Source organism: Ostrinia nubilalis, chromosome 17, assembly GCF_963855985.1.
Source record: "Ostrinia nubilalis chromosome 17, ilOstNubi1.1, whole genome shotgun sequence".
Classification (NCBI taxonomy): Eukaryota; Metazoa; Arthropoda; class Insecta; order Lepidoptera; family Crambidae; genus Ostrinia; species Ostrinia nubilalis.
The window spans coordinates 14,698,674-14,717,583 of NC_087104.1; the positions used below are offsets into that span (position 1 = coordinate 14,698,674).

Genomic DNA, 18,910 nt, shown 5'->3' on the forward strand with positions numbered 1-18,910 from the left:
TTGATTCCAGCACTACGCGTGGATTCACACATGTGAAGAAGAAACTTCAAATAAATTCTTAAGTGGCTGTGTTCATTAGTATTCCGGCGCTTTTCGAAGTCTAATCCCAAAAGGTTGCGGCGAACCGCTTCGCCATATTCAAATATGGACCAATGTATCTTGCTCGTAGTAAGTTACACCATATTCTGTGGTAACGTGACTATGGGACATGAAATTACAAATGCCTGCTGCAGAGTCCACAAGGAATGATATAATTATGTGAAATGTGATCAGTTAATTAAGCGATTAGAAAGGGCTTCAGTGCCAAGTCCAACCATAAAGAATCCATCCTATAAGCATTTTATGTCATTAATAATGCACGGACTGATTAAACTGATTATCCTACGTCAATCTAATTATCGCTTTTATGGTGCTGTATCAGTCCTAGCCTAGTTCTTGTTGGCAAGCTTTATAGCCGCTATTGCCGGATAATATGGCTCTCTCAGGCTCTTACAATTAGCTTAACCGACGGCATAATAACGTTTCTTTAAAAGCACAGTAGGAATTACGTGTTAAATTAGTTTTTCATCGATTTGTGTTCTGCGGCTACCCCATTTCTGATATTCAAAATCAAATTCAGCAACTCTAAGCTTATTTTACTCCCTAAAACAAGAAATTCTTCTAATCATATACCTATTTAAAAAATATTTAAAGAGGAACAGAAGAGTTTCTGGTCTAGTCCTCAGAAGAGTCACGCACCCATCGTGACTTATAGAGGATCTGCGACTGCTTCTGATCCTTGGGGAGTCGTTTGTTCATGACCTGGATTATTCTCTAACCAGTCTGTTCTGGATAAAGTAGTCCAGCAAGCATTGTCCAAGGAAGAATGAGGACAAGTGCGGCGAGTTCAGTAGGTCGTCGGCCTCGTCGTTGTCCCAAGGACCAAGAAACGTATACGTAGGTATGTCATTAAAAAACACTAGGTATATCATTAAAAAACACTAGGTATATCATTAAAATAATTACTTTTTCCTTTTCTTGAAAAAATTAAATACCTACACAATATCATTTAATCCAATTATCCTTCATTGGACGTAACATTAGACGACATCAATCCCTTATTTGACAGAAAAAAGGAAAGAAATTTATCACCTACATAAAATACGGACTTCTTTAAATAACTAAAAAAAATTATGAATTGCCTGGAGGCACCTGTCGAACATGCTATCGTCGCCGTATTATGAAAGTGAAACTAATAAAAAACAAAAGTGCAATAAATTAAATAACATGAAAATTATTATGACCGAAGATCCGAGGCAGGCCATTTTATTGAAGTGAAATGTTTTCAACCGACTTCAAAAAAAGGAGGAGGTTCTCAATTCGACCCGTATGTTTTTTTTTTTTCTATGTTTGTTACGCGATAACTCCGCCAATTATGAACCGATTTGAACAAATCTTTTTTCGGCGTATAGGTAATACCTCAAGGGTGGTCCCATTTAAATTTAATAATAAAAAAAACAACCCCCAAGGGTGGAAAATTGGGGATGAACTTTTTTATACGCAATATCTCCGCCGATTATAAACCAATTTGAACGATTATTTTTTTGTTGAATAGGTATTATCAAAAGGGTGGTTTCATGCGAATTTGAAGAAAATATTTCACCCCCAAGGGTGGAAAATCGGGGATGAACTTTTTTTTATACGCAATATCTCCGACGATTATGAACCAATTTTTTTTGGTCTCAGTGTACTGCCTACCTTCAGTGGTAACATCAAGGTAATAATTAGTTAACTAAAAAGCAAGAAATAAGTAAAATTTTATAAAAAAAATAAAACCGACTCCAAAAAACCTACACTAAAACGTAGAAAAATAATTACTAATTACCTACTTATTTATTAGGACGAATTATTAATATTTATGTAGGTATACCATGATTGATACTTTTGGAGTCGGTGCAGGCAAACTTTACATGTTTCATAATCTTGGCACCGACTCCAGAAGTATCAATCATGGTATACCTACATAAATATTAATAATTCGTCCCACATACGTAGATTTCAACGATTTAGGCGGCCAAAACCCAGTTTTCCAAAATCAATCTATTGAAAAATAAACCATGTACGCGGGTAGTACACACTTCCAGGAATACCATGGTACCTTTTTCAATGTTCAACGAGCGCAAATCTACCCTCTAGAGTAGTCTGAATGCGATAGTTCGCTTAACGTGTATGTATTTGTTTTCGGGCGCTCTTAAACTTACAACTTTTGTAAATTGCATATTTATTTTCAAAACCTTTGTTTTCGAGTAACAGTGGTGGATTGCGATAATTAAGGATAGTGCCTATGTTTTTCAACAGTAATTTACTTAGTTTTTGTTTTCCTAAATATATTTAAAAATTGTCAAAGATAGCTGTATCAGAAATGAGATTTTTTTTTGTATTTTTTATTTTAAAGTGGTCGTTTAACTAACTTCAGGGTCCGTCCGAGCAAAAATTTCTTTATTTTTTAATAGTTTACATATTGTTCTTAAAATCTGCAAAAAAAATTGCCGCGGAAACCCGCGCTTTTCTAAATTAACAGCATTTGAAGATTTGGAGAAAAAATTGAGCAAAATATCATTTTATTGCTACTTTGTATTAAATCCATTTACTTTTTATTTTAGGCCTGTCTGGTGCCTTGGGTACTAAAGTAGTTACTCGGAATTACTTATTTGACCAGATACAAAGGCAAAATTTACCAAGTTTTAGTGATAAACTTGATTTTTATGAAGATTTTCTTTTGAGTCGTTATGGAGACACAGAAAATGCTGAAAAGAGTTTGAAGCAAAGTTCTTCTTATGTGAAAAGCTAATTCAAGAAGAGGTGGATGAAAGCCAATAAACATGAAGAAGTGTTTTTTTAAAAACAAGCCGCAGAAGCCCCGAACAAGCATTTCCGGTCATATCCGCTTAACTTTGCTAGAAAGTTTTCTAGAAAGGAACGCAATGAAGATAGGCTTTTATTAACATCAAACCCCTTGATCAGCTCCAGGAGACACAATAAGACCTTCTCGCAAAGCATTCCTTCCTGAAACAATGGAAATGTTGATGTCTGCCAAGCCAAGTAGCAAGTAGTGACCCAATGAGGAATGCTCTCAAAGTGAGATTGATATACCTACCTACTTATTGTTATTTTATAAAAATACAAAAATTTGCCAAGTGCGTGTCGTTCCAAGCGCAGTGTAGGGTTCCGTAGTTGTCAGTCGTTACCATAATATATTTCATAAGCAAGCAATTACTTCATCTAAAGTCACTTTTAATATTTTCTTCTAAGGATTTTTTATTAAGTATGAAATTTTACAGAGTTAAACGACTATTACTCTTGAACTAACTGATCTATCTTAACCGTCATAGTTTTCCTTAAAAGTTCATGAAAAGCACTATTATTATGAATTTTTCCAGATTTTTCAAACCAACACTTTAGTTTTTAGAGGGGGGGACGCCATTTTCGAAAAAAAAATTATCACTTTAAACTTTAATATTTTGCAAACGGATCACTAAATCAAAAAATAGTCTTAGAAACCCCTAAGTCATTTTAAATGACCTATCCAACGATACCACACACGATGGGGTATCAATGATAACAATGAAACTTTTTAATATATATTTTTTTTAAATTTCTATATTTAAGTGAAAAAATGTTTTATTATCATTAATAATAAAAGAAATCAGTCAAAAATGGTTTATTTTAATTTAATTTTGTACTTATAACTAATTTCAAGCAAAAAATATTTTTGGCCGCCTAAATCATTGAAATCTACCTATGTGCGTCCTAATAAATAAGTAGGTAATTAGTAATTATTTTTCTACGTTTTAGTGTAGGTTTTTTGGAGTCGGTTTTATTTTATTTTTTTCAAGTGATACACATTGTTAATACGGCGCGACGACAGCTCAAGCACCCCGACGACAAAAGGGTAGCACAAATTGCATCCAGGTCCTTACCCCAGGTCTAGACGGGAATTAGGAGTGCAACAACCTTACGCGCCCAGACAAAGACAGACGCAAAGCTAAATTAAACACCTCAGTGCAGCAGACAGCTAAACCTTAATTAACTTTATGCACATTCATATCAGGGAATGCACGATAATAGTACCAACGTGAAGTAGACAAAATGATTTTGGCAAATGCGCCAAGAAGACCCAGTGACCTTATTGATGCGGGGGAGTTTTCCTCAGTCTCTCATTAAAATCAGTTAGATTTATCCAGAGGTTGAAATATTTTTGAAAATTGTAATTTAAGATTTTTAAGATTAACAAATTATATCACCTTGATTTATCTACAAAACGCCTCTATGTAAAGGAATTTCAACATGGGAGTCGTTCAATAACCGAAGCAACTGGAAATCGATATGGATTCCAAGAATTTTGCATTTCAACTATAACCCATCTAGGACAGGCCACATGCAGACACCCTCAAACATCGATTTATGGGAGAGTATTTGAGTAAATGATAGCTCGGCAAAATACCTCGCGTGTAAGGAAGACAAAAGGAACAAACTCTTCCAGGTCCTTACACCAGTCTAGACGGGAGTCAGCCGGGGAGCACCGGGACAGGCGACGGTCAACAACCGGAGCCCCTGCACGGTCAATACCCGTTGCTTCGGTATTAAAGTTGTCAGTCAAGATGCCGAGGACTATGTCCTTTATCGTCAAATGTAATACCAACTAGGCATGTTCTAACTGGTAAATAACAGTAATCTTATTAACATGATACTGATGTAACTGTATATTATGGTTTACTTTGTGTAAATTATAATATTTTTACATTTTTCCGCCGCTGCGCAGATTAAACTGTTGAGTTTGCCTCATTACGGTTTACCTGCGGCAATTAATTAAAAAGAAATCGACCTTAATAAATCAACAGGTCTTGAACGTTTTAATTATAATTGCCATTATTACCAGTTTTCCTAATTTCTCTAGATGTTTGTTTCAATTAATACATCGGTTTTTGTTCTCGTAATTAATTCATCCATCGCACAAATCCAACCTTACATGATTACAATGTATTCGGAAGCACATATTAATGGTTGAAATTCATTAACTGGTGCAGTACCTACCTACTTGATAACGCAAAATAAAGGTGGTTAAACGTACGCTTTGTAAAACGAGCATGTGATTATGTATTCTAGCAAATAAATTATTGAATTGGAATTTAAAGTTTATCAGTTCATCGGTGGCCTCAAGAAAAAGCTATCCATCCATTTGTGTTTATTTTTCTGTGTCTATCCATCAATTTGTGATTATTTTTCTGTCTCCTTTTATAGCCGCTAGTTAGCTGTCTGTCCTTGATGAAGAGTAGATTATGTATTCTGTCTACATGCTACAGCTTTCAGATGACGAATGAATAGTCATCAAGAGAAGCAAAAGTGCATTTAGGCACATTTAAAAGTGATTAGTCTTTGGACAGGCGCATTTATAAATCCTAACGTGCTAAAATATTAGACTTTGGCTTTTTGTGTACTGAATTACAACCACTTGAGTATGACGCATATCGTATATGTCAAAAGTCGTTAAGCGCTGAATGCTGATAACCTTTTCATGAAAGGGGATAGTGATTTCAACGTCCTTTTTTTGGCTATCATTAGTATTAATTTAATAGATAAAGAGAATGTAGGTACTCTCTAGAAGTAAAGACTGTTCTTCGAATCTATGGAGTTCGGGAATATTTTTTTTATTACGCCCACAAAGCTATAACAAAAGGAGGAAGAAAAACAAAGTGACCATTATTACTAATCAACCTTATACCAGCAGGAGGGCATCATACTGATGGAAATGGCGATATTATTAGCTCAACTGCAGTCAAACGGCGCCTACGCACCTTTGTTCGTCAAGATTAGTAATAAAATGCTTTTTACTGGCAGGACAAACACCAGATTTGCGGTATTACCACAGAATAATAATATGGTATTACATACAACATAAGATTTTAAACTTTCGCGTTCCATTTCAACTAAATGTCGCCATGATCCATGGGACCCAGGACCCACGCCTTTCTAACGGGTGTTTTTGTAGAGGTATACAACTTTAAATTGGTTACACTGTTTCTAGTGATGGTTAATTTGATAGTTGGTGGTACATTTGTGGACAGTATGTTTTGGCATTTCATAATTAAATAGAATTACTTCAGAACAACGTTTGCAAATTGTGCAAAAATGTATTTTAAAAATCATGGTTCAGTTTTTCATACAAACGTCCATATTACGGTCGACGTAATTTTCGTAACTTTTCATTCCTCAGATGAATGATATTAATGTGGCAGAGCTATGTTTTCAACAAGATGGTGGTGTTACCATCCAACCAGCACGCGACACATTCAATTTATTGCGGGAAACATTCGATGAGCGCATAATTTCACGTGATGGATCTTTGAATTTGCCTCCACAATCGGGTGATCTTACACCTATGGATTATTTTCTCAGGGGATATGTGAAGTCCACTACTGCGCAGATAAACAACGGAATTCAATGCCAACATTCGTCGCGTTATTGCCGATGTATGGCCCCAGTTGCTCCAAAAAGAAACTGAAAATTGGACATCTCGATTACGCTACATTTGAGCCAACCGTGGCGCCCTTAGGCCCGAAATCATTTTGAAGCATAAATGGCATAAGAACATCTTTTAAAGAAAACCAATACCTACCATGTGAATCAAACATTATGTTGGCATATTTTATTTTATTTTAAAGTTGTATACCTCTAAAAAAACACCCTATATTTTAACATACAACATGCTGTGACTACCTTGAAGTGGAATCCAGTTTGATATAATAATTGAATAGAATTATTATATCAAACTGGATTAGTAGTAATAAGAATTGTTGTAGCTTTGTCGCTAGATTTTTTGCATTGTAATTGTTATTTCCAGTAATTTCCCTATATTTTAACATACAACATGCTGTGACTACCTTGAAGTGGAATCCAGTTTGATATAATAATTGAATAGAATTATTATATCAAACTGGATTAGTAGTAATAAGAATTGTTGTAGCTTTGTCGCTAGATTTTTTGCATTGTAATTGTTATTTCCAGTAATTTATCTGTGAACATAATCATTAAAATTTCATACATTCGACTTTTGCATTAAAACCTAGCATTAACTACAAAGACCAATATAAAACATTTCTGTGTGAACACATATTTATAGATACGGATTGCAACTAAGTTACTTTTCCTGTTTTAAAAATACACATTAAAATAAATTATTACCATCATGATAAGACAAAAAATAGATAAATGGAGTTTCATATTATTTTAAGTAGGCAACTGGCATTTTTGCAAAATCCTTTAATCTCATCCAGCCACTCATATTCAAATATTTTTTGCTACCAGAAAAAAAATTTAAGTGTAAGTTACAGATAACTCGTAGAGTCTAGAATGATCTACCCATTGATCCAGCCAGGTTGACCTGCCAGTTATCTAATCATACTTAAAGCAAATTGACCAAGGTTATGTTACATTTGCACAACATACATGAATAATGTAATGTGTTCATGTGCTAAATTGGTAAAATTCCTAACAGACTTCCCAAAATATGTATCACCTACAATAAAAGACTGATGAAGTTGCTGGTTTGAGTTGATTTGACCGGTAATAAAATGGTAAAATCTATTTCTTCTCAGATGACGTAACTAATATGTAAATAACAATTTGAGTAATCTTGGATTTTAATATAATTAAACAATACATGAAATTCTTGTTAGTGAGATGGTATTGAGCTCTCTTTTTTTTTATGTTTCTGCTTCATGGCAATCTGTTTTTCAACAATAAGCCACTTCTTTGGTTGATTCCTCAGATTATGTTTTCTTCGGGAGCCATACTTGTGTTAAAATTCATTTCACACGACTCTCTTGGTTGAACTCTCTAATGGAAATAAAAAAATCCTTATGCAGAGAGTTAGCCTGTATTACTCTTCTCAATTTGTAGTTTACTTACATAATGTGAGTGATATAGGTATATTAGGTAAAACAAACGATTCTGAATCAAACAGCAGCTCTAAAGATTACTCAAATATGTAATGATATGAGTTTAATTGTGTTAATAAAATCAAATTAACAAATTGAATAAGATATCTATTACTTATAATGTTTTAGATTTCTTTACTTTGAGTCAGTAAGTTAGCATTACTAACAGACAATAAACTTCAAAGGCTGAATTTGCGCACTGACTAAAAAGAGCCTCACAATGTGGTCACAGTAAATTATTCTTATTCACATCACAAAATTTGTGTTGTGTTGGTTCTTATGAAAGCCCTAAACTCAGTTTATTTGAATAGATCATAAAATGTTTCAAAAAAATACTTTTGGCAACCACCTATAAGAATAAGATTTAATTAAATTTATTAGTTTCAATCATCACTTTTGTGACCAAATCAAAAAACAATTTAAAGGGAAAATTTCAACTTTACAAGGATAGGTGAATTTTTACATTCTCAATGCTCAGCATTCCGTCTGATTCGTACAGGTGATCCAAAAAACTTTTATGATTACCATAAAAAATCATAAATATTTTAAGCCTAGAATTAAAACTAAATTAATTTTGACTGCCATTTTATAGAAGAGGAGACCTTGTGCAAATAATGTAAGGTATGACCTGCATAAACACAAAATAATGTGATAAAGTAGCTTTTTAAGATTGCTTCATCAGCGTACGGAGCCCAAACGCAGAGTCACCATTTAATTTTGCTTGTTGTTACAAAATATACGATCAGCTGATTTCTTTGTTTGACGCTCAAGATAGTTGCACCATACTTCAAGCCTAATTCTGACACGTCAGAGAGCTAATAAATAAAATACAATTTACTATCGACTCTTAGATCGCACCAAAATCATTCCAGTGCGAACTGATAGAGAGTTTTGCGAGTTACATAGCCATAAACAAACCTTGAAAGTTCTTACCTTTGTAATGGACTCGAAGATTATTTTGCGATAAACCAATGTAGCTGAATTTGTCCTTAGTACTCCACGCTCTTGGTAAAGGTGTTTCATCTTCGTTCACGTTAGGATAAAGCAATTTTAAACGATCTACAGTATCACTTTGCACTTGATTTTGGGAATCCATAGTTCCCCGTCCACTACCCATCGCAGCCATTTCTAATTTCCGTATTTCATCTTGCTGTCAATGACGTCATTTCCACGACGATCTATGCTCACAGGGGGCAGCACTGAGCATTACCATAGAGAACCAAACGAATGAGTGAAACTGTGATGCGAAAATGGTTTACAAGGCGGGAAATCATTAATTTTAAATAAATTCTTTCAATTTGTTTTATGCAATTAAAAGTTTGAAAAGATTTCAGGCTTATGAAGTAATTGCTTGAGAGGTCACAAAATGCAGGAAAATATTTTACATTCGGTTCTGGCTTGATTAAAGGAAGGTAATTTTTAGTGTTTTTTATGATAAGATAATCACTACAGAAACGAAAAATTAGAGATTGGGTATTTTTAAAACAGTTTTTGCACTGATGTTTATACTGTTTTGCTTTTTGTAAAATGTCAGCAACTCCAAAACATGTAAAAGATGTGTACAGTTTAGTTTCTAATAAACTGAAGTTTGTAAAGAAACCTAGAAGTGATTTACTCGAAACACAACAGTTATATCATGATGAAGTGCTTGAGGTTATATTAAAGTGACCATTTCATCTTTCTTTTACCCTTGCTAAAACTTTGTATGACGTGTAACTCGCATTGTTTGCTTTTAGATATTTCGAGAAGCTTTTGATACTGTTATAACAAGTTCTGTGACATATTCAAGAATATTAGAGAAAATTAAAGAAGCATATGAAAGTGCAATCAAAATCAGAGATAACCGCATCGCAGAATTCATTACACAAGATGTAAGTACAAATTAATTATTATGGTGGTTATAAAATAAAACTTTAATGGTAATGGCCATTATGGCCAATCATAGCATTTAGGGCCTCTCCATTTAGAGATACAACCACCTAACCCGCAAGACTCGATTTTATTCTCGATTATGATTTATGAGAACCGATACCAAATGACAAAGGAGGTTAAAGAATAAAAACCGGTAAAGACGAACACGGGACGTTAAAATAGTGTTAACATTTGTCAAATTGTGTATTTGACAATGTTGACATGTTATTATTTTGTTTGATTTTCATATCTGACTGAGTTTTCGCAATATACGCAGTACGCACATGTAATAAATCTTCATTTCAACTACAATGGCGTGCACAAGCACACTTGATTTGGGATATCCGAAAGTTCTAGTGCTGGATGGTGGTTTCTCCTCGCAACTGTCCGTCCATGTCGGTAAGACCGCTGACGGTGACCCTCTCTGGAGCGCTCGTTATCTACAAACACATCCAGAAGCAGTGTACAACACACACTTAGACTTCCTGCGAGCCGGTGCCGACTGCATTTCAACGAATACATATCAAGCGTCAGTTGGTGGATTTGTGAAACATCTCGGCGTGACTCCTGAGCAGGGCCTCGCTCTCATTCGAAGCGCTGTGGAACTGGCTAAACGCGCTCGCGATACCTACCTTGAAGAATGCCTACGAAAAGGAACGTCTACTCGCACACCTCTCGTCATAGGCTCAGTTGGACCTTACGGAGCGCATCTACACGATGGGTCTGAGTACGATGGTCACTACGCGGATCGCACATCCCCTGAAACCATACGAGAGTGGCACACCCCACGTATTAAGGCTCTAATTGATGCTGGAGTAGACCTCTTAGCTATAGAGACCATCCCTTGTCAGATAGAAGCTGAGGTTTTGGTTGAAATGTTGAAAGAGTATCCAAACATTAAAGCTTGGCTGTCCTTCAGTGTCACAGATGAGACTAGTGTTGCTCATGGTGAGAATTTTCAAATGGCAGCTAAAAAGTGTTGGGATTTAAATCCAAACCAATTAGTTGCCATCGGTGCTAACTGTTGTTCTCCAAAATTGATTGCCAAGTTGTTCGAGGGTATCAATAATGATAGACCGCATGCTCCTATTCCGTTAATAACATATCCAAATTCAGGAGAAAAGTACAATGTACAACTAGGGTGGATTGAAGGCGACATATGTGATAGGATTGATTCATTTGTGCCTGGCTGGCTGGACTTGGGAGTTAGTTATGTGGGTGGGTGCTGCAGAACTTATGCAGCTGATATTACCCATATACGCACCCAGGTGGATCGCTGGCTGAATCAAAAAACAATTAATGTTTAATAAATCACATTAAGCCTGCATTACTCTGCCTTAAGCCTTTGTATTACTTGCTTCACTTATTTTTTCACTCATATTTTGTTGAACTATAATTTTATTGCCTACTCTATTTATATATTTTAGCTATAGTTTACTAAAGTGCTGTAAGAAGGTTGTGAGTCCCTAATATTTGAGATAAGGATTGGTATTGGAATTAATTAAATCTTAATATTAAGAAGGTTAACTGTTTGTACAAAAACCCAATAAAAAATAAGCCTTTAAAAAGCTTTTGCTGAATTCCAGAGAATTTTCGGTTTGTCAGTGAAGAAGAAAGAAAGAGATGATAAGTTAAAAAATCTAATCAAGGAAAATGAAAAGCTGAGGGAACAGAATCTTAAGTTGACATTTGATATGTCCAAGTTGAAGAAGGATTTAGGAAAGGTGTGTTAAATGTACTTTAGTAATTGAATGTTGGTTTTGTATAATGTTTATAAATGTTTTGTGTTGTATCATGCTCTGGGAATGTTAACTTGTCTATAACATGTATCTGTTCATATTATATTTATATTATTAAGATGTTATTATAAAGTATATAATGTTATCAGAAAGTGTTTATATAATATATTTATTTTAATATTTTCTTTTGGTTTTTATTGTCAATGTCCTGAACTCCTGAATATGAATTTAGTGATGCTGGTGGCATAGGAATGTGTCATAAACTTCGAGCACAAGCTGTCCCAGACAGATTTGATTTCCAGATATTATAACATTATGCACATTAAAGTTACGTAACTAAACTATTTGTTTCAAGTTTCTACATTTGTGTAAACAATTGCATCATCTTACTGGAAAATAATGTAACAGTGAACAGACTGTTGATGATGATATCGTCCAGTTTTATCTTTCGCAAAGCTTGATAAGAGTAGAAAAAAATATTATTATAACTATTAAAATCTTCCAACTTCGCCAAACATTTCACCCAAATACCAGCATGATGAGATAATGTCCTATAAATATCATGTTATCAACATTGATAACTCTCACTGTAAGTAAATAATAATTAGCAATTACTGCTGTTGAATATTTCCACCAGCTAAAAGACGATAAGTTCTCTGACTACATATCGCTGATGCGCGAGCGGGACGCGCGCTACACGCTGTACTTCGAGAACCTGGCCCTGCAGCTGAAGCTTAAGGAGCTGGACGGCGGCGCGGGCCCCCTGGACGACGCCTACGGGGACCCCGTCGTGCTCAGGATAGCGCTGGATCGTTGCAGGTGAATGACCAAAATGATTCGAAACTGGCACACTCAATGCAAAAGTGCAAACATCATCGTTGGTCATCCTGGTAGGCGGCGTGCATAGCTCTTAGAACTGAGATGGCTTTTGGGGCCGAAAAGCTCTCGAATGACCATCACGGACCGGAAAATGTAGTATAGGCACTTAGGTAGGCCTTCCACTCTCGGTGGGCCGACGATCTCGCGAAAAGCGCAGACCAGTCGTTTTGGAAATCCATGGAGGAGGCCATTGTCCAGCATTGGAGGACATTAGGTTTAATGAAACGGAAGCCATGAAAGTCAAGCTACTCTCTTCTATAAACCCCCACACCATGTGTGCCCAGTTGCCCACACATAAAATATAGAAAAGTACGGTAGGTAGGAATAAAACTATCCCCATCACGACTTTTTCGTACTCTTAATAGAGAGCAGCTGTCCTCGACCCAACGTGAGCTGAAGAAGATGACGGATGAGTACGCGGAGACGGTGCCTCGGCGAGAGCACGACAGCCTGACGGCGCAGTTCCACGACGCGACCAAACAGACGAATGCTTTGAAAGCTGAACTGCAAACTATTCACGACACGTATAAACGTGTGCTGGGTGAGTTTTAGAGATAATAAGACAGACAGATCAGATCTTCGACCAGAAGCTGCGTCTTTCGATCATCTGATTGATATCTGATATAGGTTCTACTTACTTAGACCAAAATTGCTAACTTACAAAAATATTCATGTTAACAATGGCTAGAAAATGATCAATGGGGAAAGATTTGTCAACAGCATTGAAAAAGAGCGTAGAAGAGGAGCTAGTTGAAGTCAAAGAAAGATGTAGCGAGCTGGAGCGTGCTGGCACGCCGCGCCCACAGTGGGAGCTTTGCGCCGACTTTATCGGCGGGGGACGAGACAGGTAAGGAAAAGGAAGAAGACCACAAGGTCAAGCAGCCATTTTTTGCTCAATATTCATAGCACCTACCACTACCGGGATAACTTAACTAGGTTTTATCGACAGTAAAATCGCAGATGCTTTTTTGCTCTAGATTTCATTCATCGGCATTATACCATAACAAAAAGATTACTTACACTTAGGTGGTGGCAGCTGGCAAGCGGACTATCATCACGGGATATCCTTCGCGTGTTGCTGAAAGAACTAGGACCAGCAGCAGAGAGCGAACAACTGGAACACTTCGATGGCCTTGTAAGCTAAAAATGTCCAACTAATAGCTATTCAACGCTTGAAAAGAACTACCTACCCAGATTTTTTTTCTGACTTTTTAGGGTATGGACCCCATGATACCGCCATACTTGCGCTACGAAGGCAAAGTCCGTAACTTGCGTCTGTCTCGGCGGGAGATCAGCGTGATCATAAACGACATCTGGCTCGGAAAACTGGAGCATGGTCAGGGGTTTTCCATGCAAGACTATGTCACCAAGTATTTTGAAGACAGGCAAGACGAAAAACCTAACAATTCTTTTTCAAGAATAAACTTTGTTACTTAACATCAAGAATATGTGTCCAGGTACCAACAGCCCTCAGTCCGCGCCGAATGGGCGTACAACCTGTGCGCCGGCGCAGAGCAGATGCTGGACGAGCCGCAGGTCAAGCTGTTCTGGGGCGTGGTGCACGGCCACCTCAGCGAGCACATCTACCTGAGCCACCGGCGGCAGTGGCAGGCGCTTAGGGACCACTTGTATCGGCAGAGCAAGGATAAGGAGGTATTTACACAAAAGTATATTTTATGTAGTGGTAAAATGATCTTCTTTCTTCAACCTTTTCTCCAGGGGCGTAAGCTTAACTATAGTGGCAGGACTGGCAAAATGCCACGCACCTCTCGCGAATCGCGATGCTTCAGGGCGACGGTCCTGGAGCCCCTCTGAAAAATACCTAGAAAACCCCTAGATACGCACAGTATTTGCCAGTATTTGCCACGGGCCTCGGATGGTTTTACTACGCCACATGCTTATCTCTTCTAGGAATCGAGCCTGAATGAAGATGTAGAGAGTTGAATTCTACTACTAAACTCTCTTTACTATGCAGCTGTCAGGCTGAAACTAAATAAAATCTGAAACTACCCTTCGCTTTCAACAGACCGTAACCCTAGAGGAGTTTGAGAAAGTGTCCAAGTCGGTGTTCCCGCTGAAGAGCGACGTAGACATCAAGAACATGGTGGACGTGGTCCGCAAGCAACTCAAGCTCAAGATCAACTGCAACGAGGTCAACTTGGACAAGCTGTTCCAAGAGGTGATACTTAAGTAGATCAATTGATTTTGTTCATCAGAGATAAAAGCTCATCATCACGTTACCTGGATACAAATTAAAATTACGCAGAGTTTTTCGGAGCAGGTAACTTTGTGGGGTAACTCTCGTCTCTCATACATTCCTGAGCTTAGTAGGTAATTAAGATTTATTTAAACCGTATAACGTGACCTTGATCTAATCTCGTTGCTATGGTTGTGCCATATAAGTATGTGATTGCTATCAATTTTATTCGTTTCTACTTATCTTTATCGAAAAATCTATATCTCAACTAACTGGCTGCATGATGTCTATGCATGCATGTGAGTACTTAGTGGTGCGGAAAGTAGGTACATTAGATGCATCACTAGATCCGCCTCCCTACGGATGCACCGTCTTTGTGGTAAAAAAACTAATTTTGATTAAAGAACGAAGAAGGCTTCGACCGCTTGGAGCTGGCACGCGAGCTGTACCGGCAACGGCAGCTGGCACAGGACAAGTACATCCGCGAGGTGGTGGCCGAGCTGGGCGGCCGCCACGCCGCCGCCAAGCCGGTGACGACTGAACAGCTCAAGCGGGCCTTCGCCATCGTCGACCCCGCCATAGGTAACGTGCCCAGGAGCGATTCTTGTTCATAGGTAACTCGGAATTAATAGATGCAGCATGCAGGCACGCCGTCGCCCTAGCCTTAACCATGGTCCAGCTCAAGCGAGCTTTCGCTATTGTCAACCCCACCATAGGTAACGTACCCAGGAGCGATTCTTGTCCATAGGTAACTCGGAATTAATAGATGCAGCGTGCAGGCACGCCGTCGCCCTAGCCTTAACAATGGTCCAGCTCAAGCGAGCTTTCGACACTTTTAATTTACAAATTAAAGCGCGTCCAGTGACAAAGCGCTATTGTCCACCCCGCCATAGGTAGGACTGGGTGGACGCTCTAAGTGGCGAGTGACTGTCGTGCAACAAAAAAATTGATGCAGCAGGCATGCCAACTCCAAACCTGTGGCGACAGAACAGCTGACGAGGACTTTCGCTATCGTAGATCCCGCTACTGGTAGGACTATAGGAGGACTGAGCGATTTTCGTGATAAACTTAGAGGACTTACATGAAGCAGGCACGCCGCCGCCAAAACCGTGGTGCAACAAGACCAACTCATAAACTCAAACCTTCGCTTCATAGATCCCGCCGTAAAATCGTCCCTCTATTCAGCTAACAGTTTAATGTGTGCCGACCGTATCAAAGTTAAATAAAATTACCTTTTCCCAGACCACATCCGCATGGAGCGCTACGTGCGTTGGGCCTTCGGCTCCGGCGCGGACGCGGCGCCGCTGCCGCTGCGGTCCGTGGCCGCGCGCCTGGCTGCCGGCGACGTCGAGCGCGCCGGAGCCCGCTACCGGGACAAGCGACGCGTTAACAAGATCCATTGAATATAATAATAACTATTTTATATTATTTAAAAATAAATGACAATTATTTACATCACGAAAATGGCTGTTTGGTACTGTTTGGCTAAATCATTTTGTGTATTAACAATTTAAAATACAACTACCTACCTTTAAAAAACTTATAGATGACCTAGTAGTGAATAATGTTTATGAACAATCTTTAATACGAGATAACTAAAATGACAAAGTTTTGAACTTCAAGTTTTGGCGCTCAATTACATGTACCGGAAATGAAAAAAAAAACTAGTGTTGTCTTACATCCGTTAACAGATGTTGAAAAATTTACCGGTTTTTGTTTGGTGGTCTATGGCATATAACCGTTGCATTAATTATTCGACTAAGCTAGAGGAAATTTACTCTGTGCGATAAACAAAAAAAAGCTAAATGTCACATGTCACATTGACAAATAAAAAATCACACGTGAGTTTGTTTACAATCAAGAGTGGGAAATTTTTTTATCTAGTGCTATAATTTTACTGAAACAATGGCAGATATCATTGAAAACGAAGAACTAGACAAAGACACTGTTGACTCTAAAACTTTGAAACAGTTATTCAATAAAAATTATGATTTATTAGCAGAAACAACTGTGTCTGAGAAAAAATCTTATGTTAATAAAATACACGGGACCAAGTAAGTAAATCCTAAGATAAACATATCACAATACTATCAGTCCCAAACAGTAATCATTAGTCAAGACATATTTCTACCCTAAATGAACGTAAACTGTGTAACATAATTAGGTTATAAAGTATGTTTATCTTTAAACTCGAGAACAGTGCCCTATTCATTCAATCGTATTTTCAGGTCCCTAAAACTAGCAGTGAGTGTGTCAAACAACAATGGGATAGAAGTGTATGAACAGGGCAATAACACCCTCAAGCAGGTGTGTCGGCTTAGCGGGCATCAAAAACCTGTGACCGATGTTCTATTCAGTTCCCGGGAGGACCACATGCTGTACTCATCTGGTTTAGACGGATTAGTAAAGCTTTGGGACTTGAGAGCCAGTGGGAGCTGTGTCCAGGAATATAAAGGTAAAGATCATGCACAACACAAATTATTTAGTTTAAAAATTCAGTTGCTATTGATAGAATGGTAAGTTCCATTATGATAAATGGTTATTAAACAGTTGTACTCTTCTGAGATGCAATATTTTTATCATAGGTTCTTAGATCATAATAATAAAATAGTTAACAATATAATAAACACTTCTAGATGAAGAAGAACAAATAATTCGTCCCTATGAATGCATGGACGTGTCTTGCAATGGGCGCGTGATATGTGCAGGCAGTCAACTAGTGGAGGATGATGCATACCTTGTATTCTGGGACTCCCGAATGCCAAAACCTTTAGGGGGATATTGGAACTCTCATACAGACGATATTACACAAGTAAGTTAGCCACCAGTATACAATATAGAAAATATCCCACCTTTTACATGAATATTATGTAAAATGGATAATTCTTTTCATTTACATTTCCAGGTCAAATTCCACAAAGAGAAGACAGAAATCCTAGCATCAGGGTCAATAGATGGACTTTTGAATATATTTAATATCTTGGAACAGACAGAAGATGATGCTCTGATATATTCCTTAAATGTAGAAAATTCAGTAGAGAAAATATCCTGGTTGGACAGCAGAAGAGCTGCCTGCACTACACAGTCCAATGACCTGCAGCTGTGGGACACAGAGACTGGAGATCAACTCAAGAGTTACAGTAGAGATAAAATTTCTAGAAGTATAAAGGTAACACAAATATTTGCTATCATATTAAATCTTAAATACCTAAGCCAAACTTCATTATTATCACTTATGTATTTTTAATTTATCATTGAATCATTTCTTTTTCAGAGGAGTAAAGATGATGATTGTTATTTAGTGGATATTTTCACATCAATTGATGACACACCTGTACTATTGGCTGGCTCAAATGCTGGAGATGGGTAAGTAATAAATAAAATTTATCAAAAAATATTTCAATTGATGAGACTGTTTATAAAAGTAATATTTTATCTCTTTTCAGGGATGTACTAAGGTCAATTACGATAGCAGAAAAGAAATTGCAGCCATGTACAAATTTTACACAAAACAAACAAATTGTGAGGTGCTGTTGGTACGAAAAAGACGTAAGTATGAATCACCTGACGTTTGATTTACAATATCGTCAAGAATATAATACAGGACGAGTCGTAAATGAGGGAGTTCTCCTATGAAGTAAATAAAATTGTTTTTTACCTTCTAATATGCTGGAAAAATCTATTGCACTGTGTCGCCCGTCCAACGGTGCAATGCGGTAGCGCGGCTGAGTGAGACTAGCACTACTACTAGCAGGCAATATTCCACATCGCTTCCAGTCACCCTGTATATGGAATGGAAGTGATAAGCAATAGGGAAAAGATGAATCTAATATGGCTGTATTATGCACAGTGGATGCACTACTAGCCGGCAATATCCACATCGCCTCCAGTCACCCTGTGTATCGAATGAAGTATTAAATGGATGGGAAATGGTATGATGAGTTTTATGTGGTCCTTCCAGAGAGACATCCTGGTGACGGCGGGTGAGGGCGGACGCGTGAGCGTTTGGGCCGGCGCGGCGGGGCAGGCGGCGCCCAAGCGACTCAGCGGCCCGCTAGACAGGCTGCACGTCAACAGATACAAGCCCTATTAGGATTATACAATATACTAGTAATCAATATTGTTGAATTTTATTAATTAATTCAATTATGCAACGCGAAAGTTTAAAATTAATTATCAATATTATTGTTTTTCATTTGGACAAAATT

At 37.6% G+C, this 18,910-nt stretch overlaps 3 protein-coding genes across 3 annotated transcripts in view; 2 read left to right on the forward strand and 1 right to left on the reverse strand.

Annotated features, from left to right (window-relative positions):
- Positions 1-9,150, reverse strand: part of LOC135080167 (ran-binding protein 9) — a 42,415-nt gene extending 33,265 nt beyond the window's left edge. The window contains exon 1 of the mRNA XM_063974849.1: positions 8,910-9,150. Coding sequence (XP_063830919.1) covers positions 8,910-9,102 — 193 coding nt within the window. The 5' untranslated portion in view covers positions 9,103-9,150. The remainder of the gene's footprint in view (positions 1-8,909) is intronic.
- Positions 9,151-10,078: 928 nt separating this feature from the next.
- On the forward strand, positions 10,079-15,331 carry LOC135080126 (translin-associated factor X-interacting protein 1-like). The gene is made up of 10 exons (XM_063974813.1): positions 10,079-11,155; positions 11,474-11,611; positions 12,264-12,445; positions 12,871-13,046; positions 13,226-13,352; positions 13,532-13,640; positions 13,721-13,890; positions 13,963-14,158; positions 14,532-14,684; positions 15,107-15,331. The coding sequence occupies exons 1-10, from the start codon at positions 10,199-10,201 to the stop codon at positions 15,314-15,316; spliced, it is 2,418 nt and encodes an 805-aa protein (XP_063830883.1). The 5' UTR covers positions 10,079-10,198; the 3' UTR covers positions 15,317-15,331.
- A 1,207-nt stretch (positions 15,332-16,538) lies between these two features.
- On the forward strand, positions 16,539-18,822 carry LOC135080127 (WD repeat-containing protein 89). Its single transcript, XM_063974814.1, has 7 exons — positions 16,539-16,756; positions 16,931-17,157; positions 17,339-17,514; positions 17,608-17,871; positions 17,977-18,068; positions 18,149-18,251; positions 18,664-18,822. The coding sequence occupies exons 1-7, from the start codon at positions 16,608-16,610 to the stop codon at positions 18,793-18,795; spliced, it is 1,143 nt and encodes a 380-aa protein (XP_063830884.1). The 5' UTR covers positions 16,539-16,607; the 3' UTR covers positions 18,796-18,822.
- The last annotated feature ends 88 nt before the right edge of the window (positions 18,823-18,910 follow it).

Excerpts from the sequence above, each read along its gene's own strand:
- LOC135080126 (XM_063974813.1), top strand. The coding sequence starts at position 10,199 with ATGGCGTGCACAAGCACACTTGATTTGGGATATCCGAAAGTTCTAGTG. Across the intron at positions 11,156-11,473 it reads TTACCCATATACGCACCCAG|AGAATTTTCGGTTTGTCAGT; the intron begins GTGGATCGCTGG and ends GCTGAATTCCAG. Across the intron at positions 13,353-13,531 it reads ATCGGCGGGGGACGAGACAG|GTGGTGGCAGCTGGCAAGCG; the intron begins GTAAGGAAAAGG and ends ACTTACACTTAG.
- LOC135080127 (XM_063974814.1), top strand. The coding sequence starts at position 16,608 with ATGGCAGATATCATTGAAAACGAAGAACTAGACAAAGACACTGTTGAC. Across the intron at positions 17,515-17,607 it reads ATACAGACGATATTACACAA|GTCAAATTCCACAAAGAGAA; the intron begins GTAAGTTAGCCA and ends TTACATTTCCAG. Across the intron at positions 17,872-17,976 it reads AAATTTCTAGAAGTATAAAG|AGGAGTAAAGATGATGATTG; the intron begins GTAACACAAATA and ends TTTCTTTTTCAG.